The 26,150-nt window shown below is 46.9% G+C and overlaps 1 protein-coding gene across 1 annotated transcript in view; it reads left to right on the top strand.

The window, feature by feature from the left end:
- Positions 1-837: 837 nt before the first annotated feature.
- Positions 838-26,150, top strand: part of Igfbp7 (insulin like growth factor binding protein 7) — a 61,649-nt gene continuing 36,336 nt past the window's right edge. Inside the window, exon 1 of the mRNA XM_051170713.1 lies at positions 838-1,351. Coding sequence (XP_051026670.1) covers positions 880-1,351 — 472 coding nt within the window. The 5' untranslated portion in view covers positions 838-879. The remainder of the gene's footprint in view (positions 1,352-26,150) is intronic.

Below are 26,150 nucleotides of genomic sequence, written 5' to 3'. Positions count from 1 at the left end.
CACACTCACTCACAAATGCAAAATAAAAACACTTAAAAAATTTTTTTTCAAGGGGACTGGAGAGATGGTTCAGCAGTTAAGAGAGCACTACCTTCACTTCCAGCACATGAGTTCGATTCCCAGCACCCACCTGGCGGCTCACAGCTGTCTGTAACTCCCCTAACAAGGTATCAGGTCTTCTGGCCCCCAAAGGCGCCAGGCACACACACACACACACACACACACACACACACACACACACACACACACACACACGATGTACACATACATGCAGCCAAAGCATCCATACACACAAAACAAATAAAAATTACTAGTTCTAAAAACAAAACTTTCCAAAAGAATTTTAAATTTGACTCGGCTCTGAGTAGCTTTGTGTGGTACGAGAGAGAAGCAAGATTATGAGGATCCAAAAAAAGGAAAACATGACATCAAAAACCACATAGGGGTCAAGACCTTAAAAGAATAACCACAAAGCACTAAGGTTTCCCAGGCCCACGACAATTTAATGGATTAAATAGTGCGTTCTCATAAAGGCCTAGTTGTTAAAAAGTAAGAAGACCAGCTGGATCGAGAAAGCGAGGAAGAGAGAATGCAGGAGGCGCATAGATAATAAGGATGGGGCAAGGGCTTGAGCTTCAGCGTGCCCTGCGAGCATGCTGTGTGTGGGACCCGCCAGCCAGGGCAGCGAAGATGCTCACGGAGAAGGGCTGCAAGAGCGCGGGCAATCGGACGAGACGGCGGGCGGAGCAGGGCGGGCAGCGGGCGGACTCTCCGCCCCGGGGACGGCCCCTGCGGAGCGCCGGGCGGGGCGGTCGCTTTAAGGGGCGGCCGCGGGGGCCCTCGCCGCTCACTCGCGCGCTCGCGTCCAGGCACCCCACCATGGAGCGACCGCAGCGCGCCCTGCTGCTCGGCGCGGCCGGACTGCTGCTCCTGCTCCTGCCCCTCTCCTCTTCCTCCTCTTCGGATGCCTGCGGCCCGTGCGTGCCGGCCTCCTGCCCCGCGCTGCCCCCGCTGGGCTGCCCGCTGGGTGAGACCCGCGACGCCTGCGGCTGCTGCCCGGTGTGTGCTCGCGGCGAGGGTGAGCCGTGTGGGGGCGGCGCGGCCGGCAGGGGGCACTGCGCGCCGGGCATGGAGTGCGTGAAGAGCCGCAAGAGGCGGAAGGGTAAAGCTGGGGCAGCAGCCGGCGGCCCGGCGACCCTCGCCGTGTGCGTGTGCAAGAGCCGCTACCCGGTGTGCGGCAGCGACGGCAACACCTACCCCAGTGGCTGCCAGCTGCGCGCCGCCAGCCTGCGCGCCGAGAGCCGCGGGGAGAAGGCCATCACCCAGGTCAGCAAGGGCACCTGCGAGCAAGGTGGGCACCAGCGCTTTCCAGACCACTCCCTCCCTCCCCCCCGGGCAGGGCATCCCTAGAGACCCGCGACAGGAAGGAATTGGCGGATGCCCAGGGAACCGCCTCCCGGCTCTCTTTGGATGGTTTGAGTTGGAGTTTAACTGTGTGCACCAAGAAAAGTGAGAAATTGCAGTAACCGGTGTAAATATAGAAAAAATGTTCCGACCCCTCGGGCTCCTCCATCCCACGATTCACGCAGCTCATAGCTGGCAGGGCAATTCCCAAAAGCCGCTACACTCTTGAAAGCCTTTTCTCGTCATTATTTGTTTGCTTGCTTGGGTGTGTACAGAGAGGTGTGTAGGCAGAGTTAGCAAGAAATACAAAGTAAAGACTTTTAGAAAGTTGGTTTAGTAACCAGATGATGAAAATTTTTAAGTTGGAATTCATATTAATATTCATATACCAGAGTTTCCAATAATCAAACAGTAACTATTATACTAGGGGGTAAAAAGAAACACAGACGCTTTGATGTTGTGAACTCTGTGACCATGTCTTTCTTCTTGGGCCTAGGTTATGTTTTTTCATAATTTGCCCACAGGATTCAAAGTTCAGCGGGAATGCCTTTGACGTGATGTTTGTCTTTGCACTCTACACTAATCTAAACTTGCACAAATAAAATAGGAAAAATAAAGTCTGAGGTTGGGACAAAAGCGAAAATCAGAAACTTTAACTCTAGTGCCTGAATAACATTTTCCATGAGCAGTCGTTTTGAGGGAAAGTTGGAGGCCAGGGCTGCCAGAGGCTGTCCTGGCCCCAGCCGAGGTGGCAGGGGAGGTGAGTGAAGTCAGCTGTTGCTTCTTGAACACAGTTCAGACTTTCTCCAAACTTTCCAAGTAGCAGTTCTTTCTTTAACCTTACCGCTTTTCCCAGAAATCCATATGAAAGTAGGCTGTGTGCCGTTCTCTTCAAAGCTCGCTACTGAAAGCCTTAGATGGTGTAACTCACAGTTACCCACTTATCACCTCAGACTTAGAAAATTACAGCCCAAATATCCCTGTATCCAACAGAAACAGCCAATTTTTCCCCTTTGGCTCTTGCTTGACAGTCACATCGTGAAGGAAAATGCACATTAAGAATTAATTCCAGGGCTGGAGAGATGGTTCAGAGGTTAAGAGCACTGACTGCTCTTCCAGAGGTCCTGAGTTCAATTCCCAGCAACCACATGGTGGCTCACAACCATCTATAATGTGATCTGATGCCCTCTTCTGGACTGCAGGTGTACATGCAGGGAGAGCACTGTATACGAAACAATAATTAAAAAAAAAAAAAAAAAAAATAGAATTCCAAAGGCCGGGTGTGGTGGCACACCCCTTTAATCCCAGCACTCAGGAGACAGAGGCAGATGGATCCCTGTGAGTTCAAGGCCTGGTCTACAAAGTGAATTCAAGACAGCCAGGGCTACACACAAGGAAATCCTGTCTAAAAAAAAAAAAAAAAAAAGAATTAATTCCAAATCTTGGGAATTTCAAATAAACATCCCAAGGGGAAATTTCTTTCCCATAGTCTCAGAGTCAGGCATCTTTGCCCTATCAGGGCAGATTAGTCTGGTGACTTTCCTGGTGGTGGTGTTTCCTCATCTGTGGGCTAGTTTATTTTGTTATTCTTATTAGTGTGTTTTAATCATACAAAATGATGGGTTTGTTACGACATCTTATAGATGTGCTTTCCTCATTACCCTCTCCAACACTCTCCTTCCCACTCTACTTCCTCCTCCCAGCTTGTCCCCCTCTATTTTCCAATCTTTCGGGGGGAGGGGGTGGATTTTTATCCTTTACTCTCTTGCTGTTTCTTCCTCTTAACTCTCATACAGTACGACAAGGTAACGTGACAAATGGTCTAGTCTAGGCAGATCTAGTCTGCCTCACTGACCGTGGTACCCATCTCCTCAGTCCCTCTCCAGGCTGCAGACTCCTTTAAGGCTACAGCCTGGCTTTATCTTTATGCTCCAGGAAGATGGTGAGAAATAGCGCCTAAAACTGGAACCCTTGACGTAAATCAGACTTTCTTCTCTCAGCCCCACACTGACAAACATGGGAACTGGCTTCTAAGGCAATGGTAGAAGAGTGTCAGAGAGCAAGAGAGGATGGAGAAGCACCAGAAAACCTTTCCACAGCAGAGAAGAATGGACAGTGGGGAAACCAGGTCTCCTTTGTACTCGTTTTTGGGTCCTGGGGGTAGTTTGACAATGACAGAAGGTAAATGAACAGAGTACCGCTTACTTATTTACCATTTAGTACTGGGTCTTTGAAGAGAATAAACATGTATTTCCTCGCTTCCTCTAGCCATTGCTTTCCTGCAAAGAAAGTTGCATTGCGGTTGCATTGAGGGAGAGGTGTCTTTTGCAGAACTCAGCCCCGGGGAAATAGGCCATCTGCATTCTATTCCTTTGTTGTCATTGGACGTAATATTTATTGAGGAGCTAGTCGGCTTCAGCTGCATGTAGCTGGGAACGCACAGAGCAAATCGGGTCTTGACGACGAAGGAAATGTGAGGGCACGTTAAAAATTGCGGAGCGCTCTCCCTACATCCCTGGAGCACCTCTTGGTGTTGCTCTTCACTGAAATTACCATTTAATGCCTTCTAGAGAGAGCTTGTCCTGTTTGAGTCTGCGTTTGTGCAGTTGAAGGCAAAGCCATCTGCTTGAAAAATCTGTTAGAAGGATAATGAGCTAATAATCTCAAATCTTGGAGCTGTCACTGTGAACTGAGTGCCAGTAGAACTCACCAGGGCCCCTGGCTAACTGGAAAGGGGAAGCTTGACAGTTGGGTTTAGTAATAAAAGGAACCGAGACAGAGATGATGAGGCTCGTCATAAAGTCGTGATGTTGGGACAGAAGATGCTGCTCCTCTATCTCAGCTCTCAGACCTTTCACTTGCGGTCCTTTAAGTCTGAGCTCCTTGGCAGCCGTTTAGTTACTCTGATATATTGGGGTACCATTTTCTCTCCCTTCAGAATTTTTCCTCATGGGCCCAGGATGCCACCATTCAGGATCTCTCTTCTTAGTACTCCCTTGGCCACTCAGGCGGTAGGAGGGTCTTCACAGTGTAATTCCATCTCTCCTCTTCCCTCCAGTCTCCTTATAGTCTTGCCACAACATATGGCTGCTGTTCGGCGTGCCTTTGGAAATGCTGTGCCTTCTGCCTCGAATGCCTCCTGCCTACACCCTACACACAGATACACAGACACACACAGGGACCCAGAGAGAAAAAGAGAGACAGAGATACACACACACACACACACACACACACACACGCACACACACACACACACACACACACACACTCAACCACACCACACCCTCCTTTGGAATTCTTGTCACTTCCTCCGTGAGGCCTGACTTTCCCCGCGCCATCATGATGTTGTTATGCTCCTAGAACTGTTCAAACACCAGCAAATTCTTACTGGATCCATGCTGTGTCTGTATTTGTACAAAGGGGTCATAACTGACAATCAAGTGCAGACCCTGACTCCCTGGATATGGATGTTGACTCTACCATGAACCACTAGCTTTGTGCTCCCATGAGCTCTCTGCCCATGGGGTTCCTGGCCTGGAGAATGGGATTATAATTATTCCTGTCTCACAGGGCTTTGTTGTGATTAAATGCCATGAAAGTTGTCTGTAGAAACCATGGGCCGAAGACAGGTGTCATTGTACAACCAGAAAGTTAGCTCTGTGGGAAGGGAGCCTGGTTGCCCAAAGAGCCCAGATCTCCAAGGGCCCAAATCAGTACTTTAAATGGACTAATGAGTGGATGGATCCTTCCAACAGTCTTCTCCTTTCCAGGTAAGGAACTTTGAATACAATAGACACGATTTCTTACTCTCAAAGATGAGTGTAAGCTTCAGACGGAAAGAGATACTTTTACATAGCTCATGTATACTGTGAAGACTATACGACAGGGATATCGATGGAGGCTGGGGATGAGCGATGCAGGTAGGGCAGGACCAAGACCCAAAAGAGAACAGATCTGAGTGAGCCTGGTGGAGAGTAAGCTGTGCCCTTACAGATCATCTCGCCATCTCAGGAAACTCCTTTAAATGGCTGTCTTTTCCCAGATTAAAAAGCAGCCTCTGTCTTCTAATTCCTTTCCAACACAGCACCTGGGTAACAGTGGGCCCTTGGTATATATGTCTGTCAGTCAGACCCTGACTTAGCTTCCTGTACTCAGCTCTAACGTCACGGTCACTTTCCACCAAGTCCCCACATTGTCACATTCTGTCGGTGGCTAGAATCAGGTCCAGGAGCTGTGTTGTAAATAAAAACAAGCTGAGGTGACGTCTACTTGACAAATTTTAAGCCCTCTCTTTAAAGAATTCATTTTAAACTTACTTTAAGGTTGGTGAACTGTCGTTTAAATGCGACTGTGCTACTGCAGTCCTTGAGTGAACCCGTGAGCGCCTCTGGAAGCCGAAACAGAGGAGTTGCCACAGTCGATGAACTTGTCAGTCCACTGGTTTATCTTGAGACCGGACGTGTCAATGTAATGTGTTGTTGAGATAACTTTGTCATGCAAAAAGGACAGGCTTATGCAGAGAAGAGTGTCCAGAGTTAGGGGGGAAAGAGCCAAAGGGCGGGGGACTGATATCCTGGCTGAAATAAAAACAGAAACAAGCAAACAAAACAATCAAGAGCTCGTGTGAAGGTGGGAATGGAGTCAGAAGGAAGAGGACGTGGAATATTATCCCGCCTTAGGAAAGGAGGAAATCTAGTCACGTGACAATGTGGGTGCTCCTGGAAGACTATGTTAAATCAACTAGGCTTAAAGAGACAAGTACTGCACAGTCTCCCTTCTGCAGGGAAACTTAAAATGTCAAACTCACAGGAGAAGAGAGGTTAGTCAAAGTAGACAAAAGGCAGCTAGGGGAAAAAAAAGTCCTTAGACTGTCCGTCCTGAAACCCTAACTTGCCAGGACAGGCTGTGTTCCCCTGGGAGTGAGTACCCAAGTATTCCCTACGCTTCCGAACTTTGTCTTACCAAGTGCACTCTTAGATCGACAGAGAGAAGAGGGAAAGCTGCCAAAACAGTATCAGTGACTGCAGGCTCCCAGTTAAGAAAGTGGGACATAGAAGGATTTGGTGACAACCCTACCCGACCTCACCCAAAAAGTAACAGCCTAGACAAAGACATCAAAGAGGAAACTTTAAAATTGGGATAAGGGCTGCTGAAGTGTAGCTCTCCACAATTGATGGCTTCTGGCCGGGGTGTGGGTGGGGCAGTAGCTGGCTCCTGGGAGTCTGACCATGCACCAGTGCATATGCCGGCAACACAGATTGGACATTATTATTATTATTATTATTATTATTATTATTATTATTATTATTATTATTATTATTATTCCTGCTCCTCTTCTTCCTTTTTTTTGGGGGAGGGGGGAGTCACGGGCTGGCAGGGGGAACCTGAGAGGACTAGGAATTGAGTGTGATCAGGTTGCCTGATATGAAATTCTCAAATAATCAATAAAGATATTATGTTGAAAGAAAAAGTATCTGCCCCAACCCAATAATAATGCCTCTGTAACTTTATGACGACGTCCTCTGACTTGCTTGCCCTTGTTGAACACGGAGGCTTTTAGAATAGTGTGCAGCTCATAATTCTTTCATAATTCTCCCTTGTCGCTCTATCCTGTGTCACTCACTCACTCACTCACTCACATGTACAAAAGCTCTGGGCTCCTGAAGTGGCTTTAGAAAGGAAACAGGCAACCTCGAAGAAGGAACACCGGCCTCCTCAGGGTCCTTTTAGAGCAGTGGCTGTGTGGCCCTCCACCATAAAGTTACTTCCTTCCTACTTCATAACTGTAGTTTTGCTAGTGTTGCGAATCGTAATGGAGGTGTCTGGGATACATGATATCTGATATGTGGCCCCACCCCCACCCCCAACCCCACCCCCGCAAAGGAGTCGTGACCCACAGCTTAAGAACCACTGTTTTAGAGACAAGCCTGCCAGGGACGCGTTCCGGTCTATGTAACTTGGGAACTGGTGATTTAATGGCAAGTGCCTCCGCCACAACTCCTCAAGGAACTAGATTGTAAAAGCCTGAGTTAAATAGCCACGGGCACATTCAAATTACACACCACGAAGAAACCTGTAACATGAATACTGTAATATGGCTGGGTGGGAGTTGAGAAACCTCAGTAGAGCTGAGAAATTACCTCAGTCAAGAGGCAGAGCAGAGGCAGCCGTTACCACTCTCCCTTCCTTTCTGCTGTTCACCTCTTAGGTGGAATGGTGAGCCGAGCAGGCAGTTACTGACGTCCTCAGTATTTCTCTCCTGTCCCTAGAAGGATCCACTATAGACTTGCCTTCTGGAAGAAACTGCCTTATACGGTTTTCTTTTTGGACAGCTCAGTGACATAACGCGGCTGGTTAGAGTCCAAGGGCGGCTGGCCTCTCTCGTTCTGGCTAGAGTCCAAGGGCAGCTGGCCTCCCTGGTTCTAAAATCTGCCTCCCAGTGGATTAGACTGAACTTCCTTCACTTCCAGCTGCCCCCGTATGGGCTCTGACCTCCTCTATGCGTTTAACCATAGCACAAACATTGTCTTAATAACCAGCAGAAAAGGAAGACTGAATTACTGCAAAAAGAATTAAGCCAGGGGGCTCCGTGAATGTGGCTCCCTTAGGAAGTTTGTGAGTGTTCAAGATCAGAACATTGTGAAAGTGACAGAGACTTAGGTATACACAGCAATCCATGTGCCTGCTCACTAAGGTAATAATAAAGACATTCCAGCATGTCCTTGACTCTTTTTGAGTGGGGTCACGGTACAGGCACTCGAAATGCCCACAGACATTCCCCCACCCCAAAGTCTGTGCTAACAGGGGTTTTCCAGGTCAGTGAAGAGCTCCCCTACACACATGCACCAAGACTCTGGTGGAACGTGAGGTGGCAGGAGAAGAAATCCATAGTAAGTCAGAATTGCCGGGCGGGGGGGGGGGGGGGGGGGGGGGGGGGGGGGGGGGGGGAGGGAGAAGGGGAGCCTGTGTACTTTTCACTTGGAATGCATGTGTTAAGAAATTGACTCACGTTTTATCCCAAATTCAGTTAATGGCAAAAACCGATCCATCCCCTTGAAAAAAAAAAAGCGAATGTGCTGAATTGTTTTCTGGGTTCACAGAAGACAACAAGGCAAGATTAACTAGCCACAGCTAGGGCTAACAGCAGGCCCCCCCACACACACACACCCTCAACATCTCTAACCTAATTGCTAATGTTAACGAGAGGGGTGGTGCTGGGAGCAGAGCTGTCTAGGAAATCCAGGGAGGAAATCCTGCTGTTCCCAGAAGCAGGTCAGAATAGCACAGAAGTCTTGCCTCTGAAAAATAAGAATGGCTCAAGCCAGGTAACCCTAGCATTGACAAAGGCCCATTTATGAGGTATCGTGTTACCTCCACTAAATGTAGACAAGGCCAAGGCCACACCAAACTCACAGGTTTACAGAGCTGGCTACTGTGATAAGGCAACTGTCACAACTTCAGGATAATAGTGGGGGATGGTACGTACGACTTATGCTTACTCCTTCACAGGATGAAGTGAAGGTCAAATCATGAAGGAGGCTAGATGTGGCTGTATGTACCTGTAATCCCAGCATGCCTCTACTCTCTGTTTCCTTAGCTTTAATATTTACTCCATGCCTAACGATGGTGCTTGGTGGTACTGTCATGCATTGTTTTGCATTTGTAGGTATTGAAGTCTGTTTGTTAGAATGGTGATGTTAGACTTTTTTTTTTTTTCCTGAGATAGGGTTTCTCTGTGTAGCTCTGGCTGTCCTGGAGCTCACCGTGTAGACCAGGTTGGCCTCAAACTCACAGAGATCCGCCTGCCTCTGCTTGCCGAGTGGTGGGATTAAAGGTGTGCGGCACCACAGCTGGTCTAGTGTTAGACTTCTTGACAAGGTGCAAAAGGAAAAATAATGGAAGAATTTGAGAACTCAAATAAGGATATTTCATTTTAACTCTGGGAAGAGGAAAAAAAAAACAAAATTAGTGTTCATATTCTACCAGGCTTTGCTGCCCCTGACAGTCATTGCTCTGTTTCTCATGATGTTTTTCTGGAAGAAAGGGCTGCCACAGGGGCGCGCGCGCGTGTGTGTGTGTGTGTGTGTGTGTGTGTGTGTGTGTGTGTGTGTGTGTGTTTAAGTCAGCATGTAACTGATGAATTTCAACACAGCTGGTCTTCCCTCAGATGAGAAGCATTCCCAGGCATTTCATTTGCATCAGCACAAATTAGGAGCCAATGGTCAAGTGGTGGATTTGCAAAAGCCTGGGATCTGCCATCTGTTCTGCTCTCCTCTGGCTGGACTCCAGGCAGAGATGAAAACATTTAGGAAAAACTGGATCTCCTGGCCCTTTCCGAAGGCCTTGAAAGGGACCACACAGAAGAAATGAAGCTTCAGGCATGTGTGTGAGGGCAGCCCAGGCTGGTAGGACTCCAAGCTCATTCTTCATGGAAGTTTTCAGAACTCGGGCATCCAAAGGGGGGATTTCAATAGTGGCTTCAGCAATTACGTGGCAACCTTGGCTTCCAAAGGATCCCCATCAGGAAGCCACCAGCTTTTGATGGAAAATGAAACGCATGCTTCTCTCTGAGCACAGACATCAAAGAGTGGGGTCCTGCAGTGTGGCCCCTTATTAAGCCTGGTTGGAGAGGATAGGCTAGGGCAGAAATAAAGATACTGCCAGATGTTTGACAAGCCCGGGCTTCAGAGCCAGAGGCCCCTGTGGGTTCAGGTGTGTCTCTGATCAGAGGCTCAGAGTGGCAGAGAAGAGCCAGTCTGACTTGGCTCTTTGTGTACCGTGGAGCCTTTGGTTCACTAGACGGTAACTGGCAGGGCAGGGCAGGGCAGAAAGGTCTTTCTAGACTCAGCCGCCATGTGGCAAAGGGAACCTCCCACTCTCTCACTGCCACCCAAATGCTCTCTCATCTGAGACCTTTTTCTTTTCACCCACTCTGCCTGGCTTATCACTGCAGGCTGCCCCTTTTCCCTGTCTAGCTGAGCTCAAAGAAAGAGGTTTTCTTTCCTGTCCTTTGGTAGTGACAGAGCTTCAGCCACACGTTTTAAGTGGTAAGCCTGCTCAGCGCAGTTGTTTAAGTCCCCAGATTCCAGAGCCACACCTGACACGCCCCTGTCAGAGTGCCCGTAAGCACACACTCCACATGCCACACTGGAGAAGCAGGAGGTTCATCCAGAAGTGGGGATGGTCTTCATCTTTTCTTAAATCCATCCTGAGAAGGTTGTTCAGATGTCCTGGGATCCTTCCAAGACATCGGAAGTTGATGCATTCCGTCAACTCTAACCTATGGCCTCAGTCAGGACAAGCCCAAAGGTCTGGGAGACGGCTCCCAGCCCGTGGTGACCATGGCTATAATGGGACTTCAGGGCTGATATAGGACTGTCCCTGGCAGCCTTTACTTTCTTGTGGTGTGCTTGTTGTATGCTACAGCAGGCAAGACCTGCATGGTGTGGGCCAAGCGTGAGCATGCGCACTCTGGAGTCAGATCTCTGGTCAGGTCCTTTATGCCTCGTTGCTAGTTGTCTGACCAAAACATACTCCATTTGTTGTTTTCTTCCCTGAAGAGCAGGTATGATTATATCTTCCACTCAGAAGTATTAGGAAGGTGAGATGATACAGGGCAACACTGTTGACATCTGGCACAGGGACAAGTCTTGTTAAACGGACTCATTTCCAATTTTTATTGTTGGTGGCCTTATGAACCCTGAGTGAGTTTCTAAGTGCCTTTGAAACAACAACAAAAGCCAGACATAGGGCTACTTAGCAGGCTGGGGCAGGAGGTGTGGAAGTTCCAAACTGGCTTGGGCTATCTAGAGGGGCTTGCTCTCAAAGATTTTTTTTTTTAAAGCTCCATTTTTATGGTGTGATGATCTTACTCCCACCAATGCAGGCACAACGCTGCTTTATACATCTCCAGGCTAGGTCTGAAAACCTTGTTTACGGCTACACGATGTCCGGTAGTAGTACTGGAAACACACCTCTAGAAACATCCACCTTGTTCTGCAAGGGTTCTAGGACATGGACTCCCACCTGTCCCCATGGGATCCCAGACTCCATGAGAGGGTCTAGTGACCAGCATGTGTGTTTAGACTGTAGAGAGGATCTGGTGCTGGGTAGCACACGTGCTTAGACCCCATGACTAGCATGTGCTTTACAGACAGTGTCCGTCTTCCAGCTCGGTGTCACACATACTGTTTCCTAGTTTTAGTCCACAGCCTTGGGTTCTGGGGTCTGGCCTCTCTCTTCATCTTTTACATAGGAATGCTCACTAATAAATTTTGTTTTAGTTAAACTATTAGCTTCACAGAGGCTAGCGAGTAAAAAAAAAAAATCACAGTTGGAAAAATGAAGAGTACAATTAGTGCCAGGGAGGCATACACGGAGGGCATTCTGTTAATTAAAAAAATAAGAATAGTAGTAGTAGTTCCTTCGCCGCATTTCTGTTCTTTGACCCTCACATGTAGCCTCAGCTTGGCAGGAACATGTTTGAAAAATCAAAACATTCATCTGTAAATGAGCCAATTTAGACTCAGGAGGTACCCACTTAGCTTGGCTGCTTGTGTCTGAGAGATGATAGCATTTACTGTCAAGTGTGGGATAGAGAGCAAAGGAAATGAGGGTGCAGATAGGAGGGCTAAGAAAATGATTAGCTTTGCAGCCCCAGCACCTGCAAGCTGGCTGAACTTGGCGAAGTGTTGTGACCTGCCACTCTCCAGGTACAAGGTCCTCTCACCATCTGCAACAGTCCTGGAGCTGATGTGTGCATCAGCGGGGCCAGGGCGAGTCACAGAAGGCTCTGCCTAAGCTCCACTCCAAGATTCTGATTTAATTGGTCTGGACATGAGCTGATCCAAGGAACTCATAAATGCTTCCCAGATGACTTAATGCCCAGACCTGGGACTATTATTGTTTTTAAATGACTTCCTATAGGGGACTCTCATTCTTAGGGGAATTCTAAAGTGATGGGGCAGTGTTTGCTCTGTTTGCCCAGAATTCCATGTTTTACAGCCAAAGGACTTCACAGGATGTCTACCATGGCGAATGGAAGCTCTTGAAACACATGATGGCCTCTCATGTTGCAGGCAGCTGGGGGCTTGCCTCTGTCTTATCTCCTAGCTGGTTCAGTGCTCTCGCCGGTTTGGACAAAGTAGAAATGTGTTTGCCTCTGTTGAGACTTTACCTAAGCCCCCATGACCCAACCTGTTGGTTGTTTCTCGAGAGGATGCATTCCTTGAGACTTGTGTTTTCACCTGCTTTGCTCACTGTTGAATTCCCAGCATCACATGGCCTTGGAGATGGTAGACACTGAATGAGCAAAGTTGTGAAGGATGAGGTTGGATTTCTCAGGCACCCTGCTGGAAAGAGGAACCCTCTTCACACTGTCACCTCTCTGGAATCTCTAATAGGGGAAGGTAGCTCAACGTATAGGTCCCCCAGCCTAGAGGGGACCTCTTGTCACCCAGCTGAGACCCCTCTGATTGGCATGTTCTCAGTGATGTTCCGTAACACCAGAATCCTGTCGCCCTCACCAGGTGGGGGTGGGAATTGCCCGAGCTAAAGTGCTTTGGATGTTCAGCAGTGTTAGGACGGTATTTAGTCCCCTGAAAAGGCCATCTAATCTCCTTTCCCCTTCAGTTAGCTGGCGGCAGCAGAGAACACAGCTGTGGTGTGTGGTCCTTACGTATAGTGCTCGTGTCCTGTTGGGTTGTTTCAAGCAAAGAGTTAGTGAATACCGAGCTGCTTCTCTTGGAGTTACACAGATGGACCCTGGGAACCTTGTTTTGTGTTTCTGACTAAAGCCTGCTCTGTGACTGTAAGGCTTTGATATAGAGTAATAACAAGTAAGTGTTTGTGAGCGCAAAGCCTGCGAGAGATGACTGACGGCATTTGGAAATAACCATCTCAGCAACAAGCAGTAGGAACCTTGCAAAGACGTTGAAGGCAGAACACGTGTGTGAGTTGGGCATCCTTTCTGTGTTCCACCATAATATAATAGTGGACATGAGCAGCCATTTAATGAATCATTTGGGAGTTGGCTCTGGCTTCAACTAACACATTCTGTCCCTGATTTTATTGTTCCATAGCAAACTGGATTTGGTCCTGACCCTTTGACCTTCTGACCTTTAACTCCCTGCAAATAGGACATCCACTCTTTCTTCGTAGGGCATCAGGAAGGTGATATGGGACACCGCCTCCCCCGCTATTTCTTCTTCTTGCCTTTCTACCAGCTAGTAGAAAATCAGCCCTCTGATTCTCAAGTGCTTGCTTTTTGTACATGTTGTGATGTGTACCACAAGGAAGTTTATGTCACAAAAAAAAGATACTGACCTCTCTGTGAGGACCCTGCAAAGCTGATATCTGTCCCAATTGGTTGGGAAGTGCAGAAAAGTAGAATACACAGCAAGACTCAAAATAGGGTTGGCCCCTGTGTAAGCCAAGTCAAGAAAAATACACAGACATGAAGAATGTACACACATGCATGCACACCCATGCACTCAGCCCAGCATACTTTACTTCTAGTTAAGAAGTGTATTCGCACCAGCCAAGAACAATACAGGCCGTAAACTTCAAACCCCTACCCAGATCTAGCCAATGGACAGGACATTCTCCACAGTTGAGTGGAGAGTGGGGTTTGACTTTCACATGAACTCTGGTGGCCCATATTTGACCATGTCCCCTGAATGGGAGGCCTGGGGGCACTCAGAGGAAGGATAGCAGACTACCAAGAAGAGACTTGATACCCTATGAGCATATACAGGGGGAGGAAGTCCCCCTCAGTCACAGTCATAGGGGAGGGGAGTAAGGGGAAAATGGGAGGATACAAGGGAGGGGATAACCATTGAGATGTAATATGAATAAATTAATAAAATAAATTTTTAAAAAAAGAAGTGTATTCTCTAGGAGTAGAGAAATGGACAAAGTTACAGTCACACTTTTAACCTGTACATATAACGAATAAAAGTATTATAATTTGATTACATACCCTAGGAGCTTATAAGTAATATAACTGCCTTGGTACATGGTATATAAATTAATTTATTATCCCTTCACCCAAAGTGGCACACAGGGATGGAGATGAGTGGATCTTATTCTTGTTTGTTTATAATTGAACTGATAATTGAGTATTTATGCAAAAGGATCTTCAAAATTGTGTTTAAGGACTGGAGAGACAGCTCAGCATGGAAGTGGACTGGCTGCTCTTCCAGAGGACCCATGTTTGATTCTCAGCACCCATGTGGCAGTTCACAAATGTCTATACCTCCACTTTCAGGGGATCTAATGCACTCTTCTGACCTCTCAGGCACCAGACATGCAGGTAGTGCACAGACAAATGCAACCAAAACACCCATACACATAGAAATATCATTTTTAAGGCATATTTAAACACTAAGATAAGTGATAAAAAATATACAATAAATTGACATCACTCTATCTACTTCCCCGTCAAAAGAATAAAAGGAAAGTTCTAAATGGGTGCAGTGGCCCGCGGGGACGATGAGGATGCTGCCTTCCTGTCAGTCTTCAACAAAGACTGTGTGAATTGTCTCACCCTGTGGATACACCGGGATGGATCTAGAGTCTACATTGATAGATACTTGTTAATTAACTTCAGCTGCTGCGTGTCCTGGGGAATATAGGCAAATTTCATTTCGTTTTTACTAAAGATCTTTTTGTTATTAGAAATAAAAGTTAACATTGCCCCAGCACTCATAAATTTGTGGCAGGAAGATTATGAGGCAACACAGGAAGGCTGTATCTGAAAAACAAAACAACGAAAAGGGCTCAACCAATGCCCCCGCTCCCAAACTAACAGCACAGAAATCTGAGGACTTGGCAAAAATCAAAGACAGCCCATGTCCTTGGAGCTGTCCTTGAGTCCTTGCAGAGGCCGCGGGGTCTTGTTTCTCTTTTCCTCTGGAACTGCAGTCCCCAGCACAGTCAGCAGCCTTAGTCATCTGTAAGACCAGTATCCCTGTTAATAACGCCGCTGGCAAGATCACGGCGTGCATCACGGAGGAAGCTGCCTGTGGTTCCCAGCAGAATTTTTCACATTTTTGACTGAGAGATAATATAGCAATGCAGTGGGATTTATGAGAATGTCCCTGTAGGCGAATATGCATTATCACTCTTTTAATCCCGAGAAGACTGGCTGTGATGGAGAACCGTCTGCACATTATAGAGTAGGCCACCATGATGCAGGGCATCCGGATTATAGGCTCCTGTTACCAGGAAACAGATGCAGCTAAACCAAGAATTCAGATGAGTTGGTGTGAATACAGGCACGCACGCGCACACACACACACACACACACACACACACACACACACACACACACACACACCTCAATTCCAAGCCTGCCAAACCTGAGTGTCAGAGCCTGCTGAACACACTAAGTGCTTCTTCATTCATTTCCAGCTTACCTGCTTGTCTGCCATCTTTCTTTCTGGCAGGGTCTTGGGAGATACCCAGGCTGGAGGATTGCAGCATCTTCCCTGTTCAGCCTCCAGTGTGCTGGGATTGCAGGTGTGAGCCTCCACTCTTGGCTTTGTCTATAGTTCTTAATCTGTGTGCTCCAGCATGTGTTCTTTACCTTGTGTGTCCTCTGCTAAGCTTCTCGCTCATCTCTACGGTCTCCAGTAACTGGCTACAAGAAAGCCCTCATGTTTGTGCTTAGCCTGTGAGGTCACATGTGTGCTTTTCAAGAAAAATATCCAGCCTACTCTATAATGTACAGACGGTTCCTTATCACAGCCAGTCTTCTCGGGATTAAAAGAATGATAATGCATATTCGCCTACAGGGATGTTCTCAGCTGTTCTTTGATACATTAAAATAATTTAAATTATTCAGGTTTGGGCACTGCCATTGTTTGATACAGTGTGATAAAAAGTGTCCCCAAAGCCCTGTGATCAACCTGGCTAATTGCAGGTGATCTAACTCCCAGACTATGCAGACTGCCTAGGTCTGTTTGCTTTGTGAAATGAAATAAGCAATGTGTCATTTCACTTCCTGGGGGGCGGGGGTTAAAGTACAACAAATTAGAAGAGGTAATCAGATAAATCACTCTGTTTTCTAAAAATAACACCTCACCACCGAGGAGCGAAAGCCTGTGAACAAATTGCTCTTCAATCCGCTTGAATAAAATTGAGTCCTCTGGGGAGATGTCAGCATTGTGCACGTGCAGTTCAAACCCACAGAATAAGGATGTGATCCACTGAACCCATCAAGCAAACATCCCTTTGTCCTCAGGACTGCCGTGCTGAATTTGAGAACCAGCAGAGAGAGCGAGTGGTACACGGTAGTTTCTTGTAGAAATGTGACATTTGTTTCAGAGTGATGAGTCCTTGTGTAAACAAGGCACTGTAGCTACGCGGTGCAACGTTCTGAAACCATTGTGTGGTCCTGGTGTTTTGGTTTGTTTTGTTTTTAACTGCCACTTTATGCCTGGTTTTGTACATTCATAATTTACACGTGCCGTCTCCCAACCTCTCTCTTCAGATTATATCAATAGTATTACAAAGGAGCACCATGAACTCCTGCCTCAGACGGCCATGACCAGGGTTATAGAAATGAATGAACAGGTGAATTTGAAACCTTGAGGCTCTAAAACCGTGTATGAATACAAGATTTTATTCCTTTTGGTTCTGCCAGTGATGGGAGCCAGAACTCTGCTCCCATTGCATTCCCAATTAGCTGACTACCTTGTGTGCACCTATGTCAAACGTTTACTTTTAAGTAGGTCACCCCATGTGCATCTGAGCCACCCCTTTCTCATCAAGTACTCACAAGCAGAGTCCAGGGATGTATCAAGTGACCTTGGACCAACCAATTAGTAATGAAACCGGCTACTAGTTTCTCTAAGTAAAATATAAAGTGCTTCACACATGCCCCCCCCATTTAAGAACTTCTGGTCCCTCTTCCTGCCAGTCATCAACCAGGTAATAAGGACATAGCAGCAGCCACCTGTTAGGGTTAGGGCTAGGGTTAGGGTTAGGGTTAGGGTTAGGGTTAGGGTTAGGGTTAGGGTTAGGCTTAGGCTTAGGGTTAGGGTTAGGGTTAGGGTTAGGGTTAGGGTTAGGGTTAGGGTTAGGGTTAGGGTTAGGGTTAGGTTAGGGTTAGGGTTAGGGTTAGGGTTAGGGTTAGGGTTAGGGTTAGGGTTAGGGTTAGGGTTAGGGTTAGGGTTAGGGTTAGGGCTAGGGTTAGGGTTAGGGTTAGGGTTAGGGCTAGGGTTAGGGTTAGGGTTAGGGTAGGGTTAGGGTTAGGGTTAGGGTAAGTTTGTGTTGCATAGGGTTAGGGTTAGGTTAGGGTTAGGGTTAGGGTTAGGGTTAGGTTAGGGTTAGGTTAGGGTTAGGGTTAGGGTTAGGGTTAGGTTAGGGTTAGGTTAGGGTTAGGGTTAGGTTAGGGTTAGGTTAGGGTTAGGGTTAGGGTTAGGGTTAGGGTTAGGGTTAGGGTTAGGGTTAGGGTTAGGGTTAGGGTTAGGGTTAGGTTAGGGTTAGGGTTTAGGGTATGTTTGTGTTGCATATTGATCTGGAAAGGTGGAAGGATAGCAACTCTTATGTTATCCATCAATCATTTTAATGAGTATAAGAGAGCATCTTGTCACCCTGCCAAATACTATAGGAATCAAGAAGTCCTCAGTCCCCAGTTAAGAAGGAGAGCGCTCCCGGAATCCATGCCATACCATAACTGAGGGCTCTAGTGGATCTGCAGATAATCTGTGCTAATGAGGCCATGGCAACAGCAAGAGATTTTCCATCTCCTTGAACTCAGTTTCCTTGGCAGAATTATACGGAGCCACCAGAAGAAGAGAGGAATCATGCGTTGTTTAATGGATACGGGGTTCCAGTTTTGCAAGATGAAAAGAATCTGAAGATTACTGTTACAACAGTGTGAGTGGATAGATGCCCCTCGGCTCACAAAGAATCGCATGGTGCTAAAGCCATCATGAACAGAAGCTATTCATTCAGAATGCGCTGAATACACATAGCCTGCTACCTCATAGCATGGGAGCTCAGGACACTTGGACACTTGCACTGGCCACTGTTTCCCCTTGTGATTGAATGGCCGACCAATTTCTGAGGCTCATGGCTGCCACTCAACATCTTGAGAATGCCACACCCTCGTAGTGCTAGCCTGGGAAAGATAAGCCCTCGAAACCTCACACACAGCTTCCACTGAATGCCGCCACTTTGATACCATGGTAACCTTTGAAGGTCACAGACTGAGCCATCATAAGTGGGTACCAACTGTACTGAGCTATATATACACCTAAATAGTTGAGATGGAATTGGGTGTGTGGCTCAATTGTAGAGCACTTTCCTAGTGCATCCTTGGCAGTGGGAAAAAAAAAAAAAAAGAGTTAAGATGCCAATATTAGTGTTGCATGTGTTTTACCACAGCTTTAGAAAAAAAAATTAAGTAAAAATACAGAACCGCTATATACCAAAGCCATAGGTGACAAGCTATCCCTGCAAATGCCACAGTGCAAGTGAGTTAGCACCTGTGCCATGAGGCTTTGGGAAGGCAGTAGCCATAGGGAAGGCAGCAGGGCAAAGGAAGAGGATGATGACACTTCTGATCACAGAAGGCCCCAGCAGGTGCTCACTGGGATGTCCACACCTGGCTAGATACAGGGATAGGAGCTGCAGCCTCCTGGGCCTCTCGGCTACCAAGAGCTGCTAGGACCATGAGCTGGTGGCTTAAAACCGGGCAATACAGAGACAATAGAGGCAGCTAAAAGTTGTCAGGATAAACAAACCCAGGAAGCCACAAAAGAAAGTCATCACATTTTTTTTTTTTAACCACTAACTGAGAGCGTTCAAAATGGTGTTCTGAGAAGTTACAGAAAGGAATCCTTCAAAGGGTTAATGGATCTTACATATAAAATAAGCAGAGAGTAAGATCAAAATGAAGTCTCATACTGGAAAGAGCCAGGAGGGCTGGGGGTGTGGCTCAGTTGTGGGGCGTGTGCCTGGTGTGTGGGTGGCCCTACACTTGAAAAAAAATTTTTTCGAGAGTGTCAGAGAACATCTCTAAAAGCAGATCTAAAGAATGTGCCTACAAACATAAAAGCTGTAGCTTTCTATTTTGTGAAATGAGCTGAGAGACATTTTTAAAATAAGAATCAGAAGAACTCAAAATTGAAGTGAGTAGCTAATAATTAGAAATAAAAGACATATTTCTGAAATAGATGCAAAGTCAGAAGAAACCCAAAAGCAAGCAATAATGGCCCCTTACAAACATCCAGTCAGGTGAGCTGAGGAGGCGGTGCAGTGCGGGAGAGCTCTTGCCGTGCAAGCATAAAGGCCTGAGTTTGAGTCCCTAGCATCCACATAAGAAAGCCAGGCATGGTCGCATGTTTCTGTAACACTGACATTGGGGAAGGAGGGAGAGACAGGCAGATCCCAAGAGTTCACTGTCCAAATGGTTAGCCTCAGGTTCAGTGAGAGACCCTGTCGTAAGGAAATAAGGACGGAAGAAAACTATAGAGGAAGACACCTAACGTCCTCTTCTTGCCTGTGTAGGCTCGCATACGCACATGCACACATGGATAGGTAGATAGACAGATAGATAGATAGAGAGAGAGAGAGAGATGCGTGAGAGAGATAGGTAACTTAAATCTAAGAAAATTAGCAAAACCTATAAACAGTGAAGAAGAACTACAGATGGCCAGTAAACCACACGAAGATCTGCTTAGACCTCACACACAGTCCCCACACGCAATTAAAAGAACAATCAGCAGCAGGGCTGCCCCACCAGCTTGACCTACTTTTGCAAAACCCTCACACTGCTGGAAATGTGTGAGAAAATGAGCATTCTCCTGAATGTTGCCAGGGCCGTGAACTGCCCAAGTAATGTCAGAATACCTATTAAAATTAAAAGGTCTCAAGCCCTCTGACCCAGCAGTCTCAGAACCAGGAACCTATCATACGGAAATGAGAATCACAGGATGTACATGTAAGAATGTGTGGTATGGGCTCATTCATAGTTAACGTGCAGAAGGAAAACACGTCCAGGCTTCTCCTAAGCAAATCCATGCTGGGATGCATACAGAAAACATTGATCTGTTTCTACTGATTGGCAAAAATCAAGCTTTGATACATGGCTGTTCAGTGAAAGGGGAGACCTGCAGGATGATGTGCCTGACAGCTTCTTCATTAAAAAAAAAAAAGAAAAAGAAAAAAAGAAACAAAAGGCCGGGCGTGGTGGCGCACACCTATAATCCCAGCATTCAGGAGGCAGAGGCAGACAGACCTCTGTGAGTTTGAGGCTAGCCTGGTCTACAAAGAGAGTTCCAGGACAGCCAAGGCTACACAGAGAAACCCTATCTCAAAAAAAAAAACAAAAAACAAAAACAAAAGGAAACAAAAAACTATATACAGTGAATATAGGATATGGGACAGGTTTGTCATGGGATTAAAGAGGACAGTTTCCTATATCTTCTCGTGTCTGCATGTTGTTTGAGTTGCTATCTTAAGCATATACTATAGCAGTTTTTAAAATACCGATTAAAATATTTAAAAGGATTCAAGGTCCCAAAAGGACCTCTTCAATCACGGCTTCATCCTTCCCATTTAACTGATTAAAAACAGAGGGCCCACTAGGTTCAGTTCACAGCAGCACGAGGAAAGAACTGAGGACCAACAGAAAGTGACGGGAACTGGAGCCAAGTCCCACTTAGCCTGCCTGCCCACACTGCTCTGCCCCTTTCTGACACACGCCAACATCACTGGCTTGGCATGCGTTGCCTTTGACCTGTGCATCCAAAGTCAGTTGGGTGCAAATTACTTACATAAAATCCCAAGTATGATGCACCCAAAGGACCAGGAAGGCAAAATGATTTGACTTCAAGCCCAAAGTAGGAGCGTTTCTGGGCCAGAATAAAAACTCCGCATGATCCTTTATCTTGTGTTGAACGTCTAGAATCACCATTTTTCTTCTCTTTCTGAATAGAGGTTACTAGAGTTTTACTTTTAAAACCAGGCTTCTGGAGCCAGGCACGGTAGTACACGCCTTTAATCCCAGCACTCAGGAGACAGAGGCAATCGGATATCTGTGAGTTCAAGCCTGGCCTGGTCTACAAAGCAAGTTCTAGAAGAAACTCTGTCTCAAGAAGAAAAAAAAAAAAGAATTAAGATTCTGGGGCCAGTGAGATGGCCCAGCTTCTAAAGGTGTTCATTAGCATTCCTGAGCTTGAGCCCCAAAACCAGCATGATGGAAGAAGAGAACCAACTCCCGCAAGTTATCCTCTGCCTTCCACATACATGCTGTGCCACACATGTGCCCGTACACATACATGCAGGCATGCATACTTACACACATAATAAGTCAATAAATAAATATGTAAACATAAATAAATCAGAGTCCCACAGAACCAAGAACAATTATGCCTGGAGTATGAAATACCCACTTGCGCCCATGTGTCTGAACACTTGGTTCTGAACAGTTGGCACTGGTTTGGGGGGGCTGTGGAACCTTTAGGATAGTAGGCATGGCTGGAAGGAAGCAGCTGAGGAAAGCTCTCACAGGGTATAACTCGCCTCCCTCCAACCCAAATGCTCTCATCTTCTGACCTGCCAACATGGCAACAGGCTGTGTTCTAAACTCTCATTGCCGTAGAGGAAACCCTTCTCCTGCCACGCCTTCCTCCTGGCCTGACCTTCCTCCTGGCCTGCCCTTCTTCCTGGCTTGACCTTCCTCCTGGCTTGACCTTCCTCCCTTAAGTTGCCTCTGTCAAGCACTGTAACAGCAGTGAGAAAGATAGCCGGACAGAGGGGAAGAGAAATGTTTTTCACATATAATCAAAACTGAAACCCTTGCTGCCATCAGGAATCCTAAGGTCTCAGTGCAGCTGCTGCTTGAGCATAGGCTCAACGGGAGTCCCTGGGTGGTAGTTAATGCTTCCGTCACCAAATGGTGTTTGTTTGCTCGGGGTCCAAGCATTATTGTCCCCGTTGGAGGGTCGCACCACACATGAAGTAGGATGTGACTAATAAGGAATGTGACTTTACCGCAAGTCCAGACAGCTTCTGATAAATGTTTAAACAAAGGTCAGGAATGTTTTCCTTTGTGAGGAGAAAAATATGTGGTCTATGGTGTGGGTGGGAGGTGTGGAGCAGGGTGGATCTAAACATCAGTTTCCTGTCACTGTAATTTCTGAGTATTTCAGCAGCAGTCATGTTTGATGTCCACCCCTTTCCCGGCTTTCGGCCATAGCTGGGTATAAGCCAGAAGAGGGACACATCTGTGACACATGGGTAGTTCCGACGTGATGACCAGCAAGTTTAACCTTGACGACATTGAAGACCGTTTTCCACCCTGTAGCCGAGAATGTTCTAGAATGTATCCACCAAGGCCCACTTTTAAACATTCCAATTAGGATCCTGACTTCCTGTGCTGACAAAAGGGGGAAGCTCTGTAGAGGAAGCGGGTGTTGACTCCTGGGAGAGAAATAGTAAAATGGACCATATGGCATCTCTTGGCATTCTGAACCCACCCGGTAGATTTCAGAAGTGCCAAACAAGGGCATGACAAGGGCTGAGGGTAGGGTGTTGCCGCTGCCACCCCCTTGACAGGGAAGGGATGCAGCACATAGCTCTAAAATGAAAAGCATGTTATTGGTGGTGCCTATCCACTCCTGTCTTTCAGTACTTTTCCTTACCATCAGCTTCCTGGTCCAGTGTGTTGTAGGGAAGGGGTGTGGGTAAGACTGGAGCTGTCCCTGAGTCAGTTATAAACAGAATATGAAAAGAAAGTTTCACAGAGGAAGCTCCTTCTAAACGGCCATGCAGGGGTGGGGCTGGGAGATAAGTTTTGCTGTAAACTTTAGTATATGGTGTCTTCTGGGGTTTCAGCCATCACCCATTTTCCAGAGTGCACAAGGCTAGAGCGGGTAGGATGCTGAAGATAGTGGAGAAATGATTTCATCTTATCTCCATCCTTATATTCCCATGCCCATACATGCATCTCTCGGTCTTCTGTCACCATAGCAAACACCTGTGGTAACTCAGAAGCAGAAATGAGCATTTTCATTCATAGTTTGGGTGGTTTCCATTCATGATTCGTTGGCTTTGATACTTGGAGGCCTGTGGTGAGGCCTTGTGGCAAGGAACACAAAGTAGAGAAAAAACTGCTTACCTCATGACTAGGATGCCGGGGTTGGAAAGGGGGGAGTATAAAAACTGAGAGCTAAAGGGATAGATGGCTCAGTGGTTAAGAGGGTCTTTCTGCTCTCACAAAGGGCCCGGGTGTGGGGTAGCTCATAACGCTCTATGACTCAAGTCTTAGAGGGGGAATCTGATGCTTTCTTCTGCTGCAAAGGTTTCTGCACACACATGGTAAACATAAACTCATGCAAGCACGCACATATTATATATTATATATATGTGTGTGTGTGTGTATATATATATTTAGAAAAAGAAAAGGCAAACCGGGCGTAATGGAGCACATCTGTAATCTCAGCATTCAGGAGGCAGAGGCAGGCAGATCTCTGTTAGTTTGAGGCCAGTCTGGTTTACAAACTGAGTCCAGGGCAGCCAGGGCTACACAGAGAAACCCTGTGTCAACTGGATTGCAGTACACCCTTAACAGACACGCCCATTGGCCCAAAGGCTTCCAACTAAGCTCCACCTTTTAAGGGTTCCACAGCCTCCAATGGAAACATAAACTGGGACCATACATTTAATGCATGGGCCTTGAAGGGGCCCCTCGATAACTAACTGTAGCAGCATGTCTCGCTTTTGCTGCTGAAATGCAGTACATTCTGAAAATGTGGTCTTCGGAAACCCATCCCTGAAAGGCCGCCCCCTTTTCCCATGGTACAGAGGAAAAAAATGATTTGATGATTCTTTTGTTCTTGCGCCCACCAAGCCATTGGTCAATTATGAGGGGTTGGAAAAGCCATGTCAAAGGGCCACTACTCAGAAAACTCTGGAGCTCATGGTAAGATGCGAGCTCCAGAGTCAAAGCCATTGTGGAAGCCTGGCCCCGGGGCTGAAGATCTGTGAGTCTCTGACAGTTACAGAGCCCTTGTCTGTAAACACACCCCATTAGGTTCTTGTGAGGATCAGCAGAGATGTTGTGTGCGGAAAGCGTGGACTTCGCTTGCCACAACGTAAGTGTCTTGTTGATAGGGGCCATGGTACTCATGGCAGTGGTCATTTTTAACTGTTCATGGTTACTATTGATGAGGAAAATAGAATCGGTGTCACAAAAACGGCACTGTCAGAGGTCAGCAGCTGGGGCCCTGCGGGACAGACGACAGCTGGAAAGACACCACATAGAACTTAGTCAGGTAGCTGTCTTCCCGTTCACTCTGTTTTGCTTTTTGTTTTTATATTTCCTTAGCAGAGAAATCGGGGAAGGCCCCTTCTCTTTGCATGCATTTTCTGTTGTGCTGCTGAAGACTGGGGGTTCGGTACAGAATTCACCCACTGCCTGTCCCAGTGCTTGCACGACCTTCACGATGCCACAGCATTTACTCTGTCAATTATTTGACTTTCTGAAGTGCGCCTGCCCTGAAGAACCCTCCGCTGCTGAGGAGGGCTGTGTTAATGTGTAACACAGAGATAAGCAAAGCTCTGCTCTCTTTATTACCCCCTTTTTTCTCCCGTGCCTGTTCAGATGGAGAGCTGAAAACGGTTCTATTTGCATCTCATCAAGCTGTGTTGAAAGGCGGAGGAGAAAGGGTTTTTGCTAATGAAGAACATGGAAAGTTTTAGCAACACAAACCACAGTGAATCACCTGCAATTTGTTTTGCCTTTTTTTGTTTGTTTGTTTGTTTTGGGTTTTTTGTTTTTTTGTTTAAGAAATCACAAAACAGTGCCAACCTGCTTAGCGAGGGGATGGTATTGAACAAGCAGCAAAAAGGAGCTGAATAGCTGTGTGTTGTTTTTTGTAGATATAAGAAATGCACCTCACTTTAACAGGCCTCAAGGTCAGGGTTTGTTTTGTTTTGTTTTGTTTTGTTTTGTTTTGTTTTGTCCTCCACCTAAATGGAAGGCATTAATCAACAACCCACGTTCAGGATGCACTCGCAAAAATGAGCATCTGCCGTAGAAAGCATTGAGTTGGTCACAAGCGTCCGTGACCCCATGGGCAGAAGCCAGCTCTGCATTATCTGGTAGGTTCTCAGGTCAGTGGGGGTAGATGGCGGAACTGGTCCTCTGAGCAAAGTGACTGGAACTTTCCGTTGCTGGGGGAAACTCCCAGCTATCATCAAGTGCATTTCTGAAATGCCTGACCGGGTCGCGGGGGGTGGAGGGGGGGGATGCAGGCTGTGGGTCAGCCAGCAGCCCTCCCTGGACAAGGTCAGCGTTAAACAGCAAAGCACAAAGGAACATGGTACAGTTGCCTTAAAAGAGACGAAACGCGCACTTACATCACTGGCTCATCAGTGGTACCTGGTGAAAGGTGAGGAAGAGATATTAATAATTCAGGATGAAGCTCGTGGAGTTCTTAGAATTTAGAACTGGGGGAAGTGTGCTGAAGACTGAGGAGAGGAGATGGATCTTCTACGACTTTTCTGTCAGCCACAGGCTGTCTATTTGTGTGTTGGTTAAAGTGTTGGGGCAGGGATTTTGATGATCTAGGAAGTATTTCAGCACCGTGGTTAGGAGCCTGGCTTCCGGGAGCCCATGGCCTAGCCTTAGCTTGCATCACTGTTGCTGTTCTTACTGTTCAAACAGGATCTCATAAATCCCAGGCTGGCTTTGAACTCACGATGTAGCCAAAGATAATCTTGAATGTCCA

This window comes from Acomys russatus, chromosome 28 (assembly GCF_903995435.1).
Source record: "Acomys russatus chromosome 28, mAcoRus1.1, whole genome shotgun sequence".
NCBI classification, from domain to species: Eukaryota; Metazoa; Chordata; class Mammalia; order Rodentia; family Muridae; genus Acomys; species Acomys russatus.
Note: the sequence above shows the minus strand (reverse complement) of the source record. Positions and strands in the feature narration are given on the sequence as shown.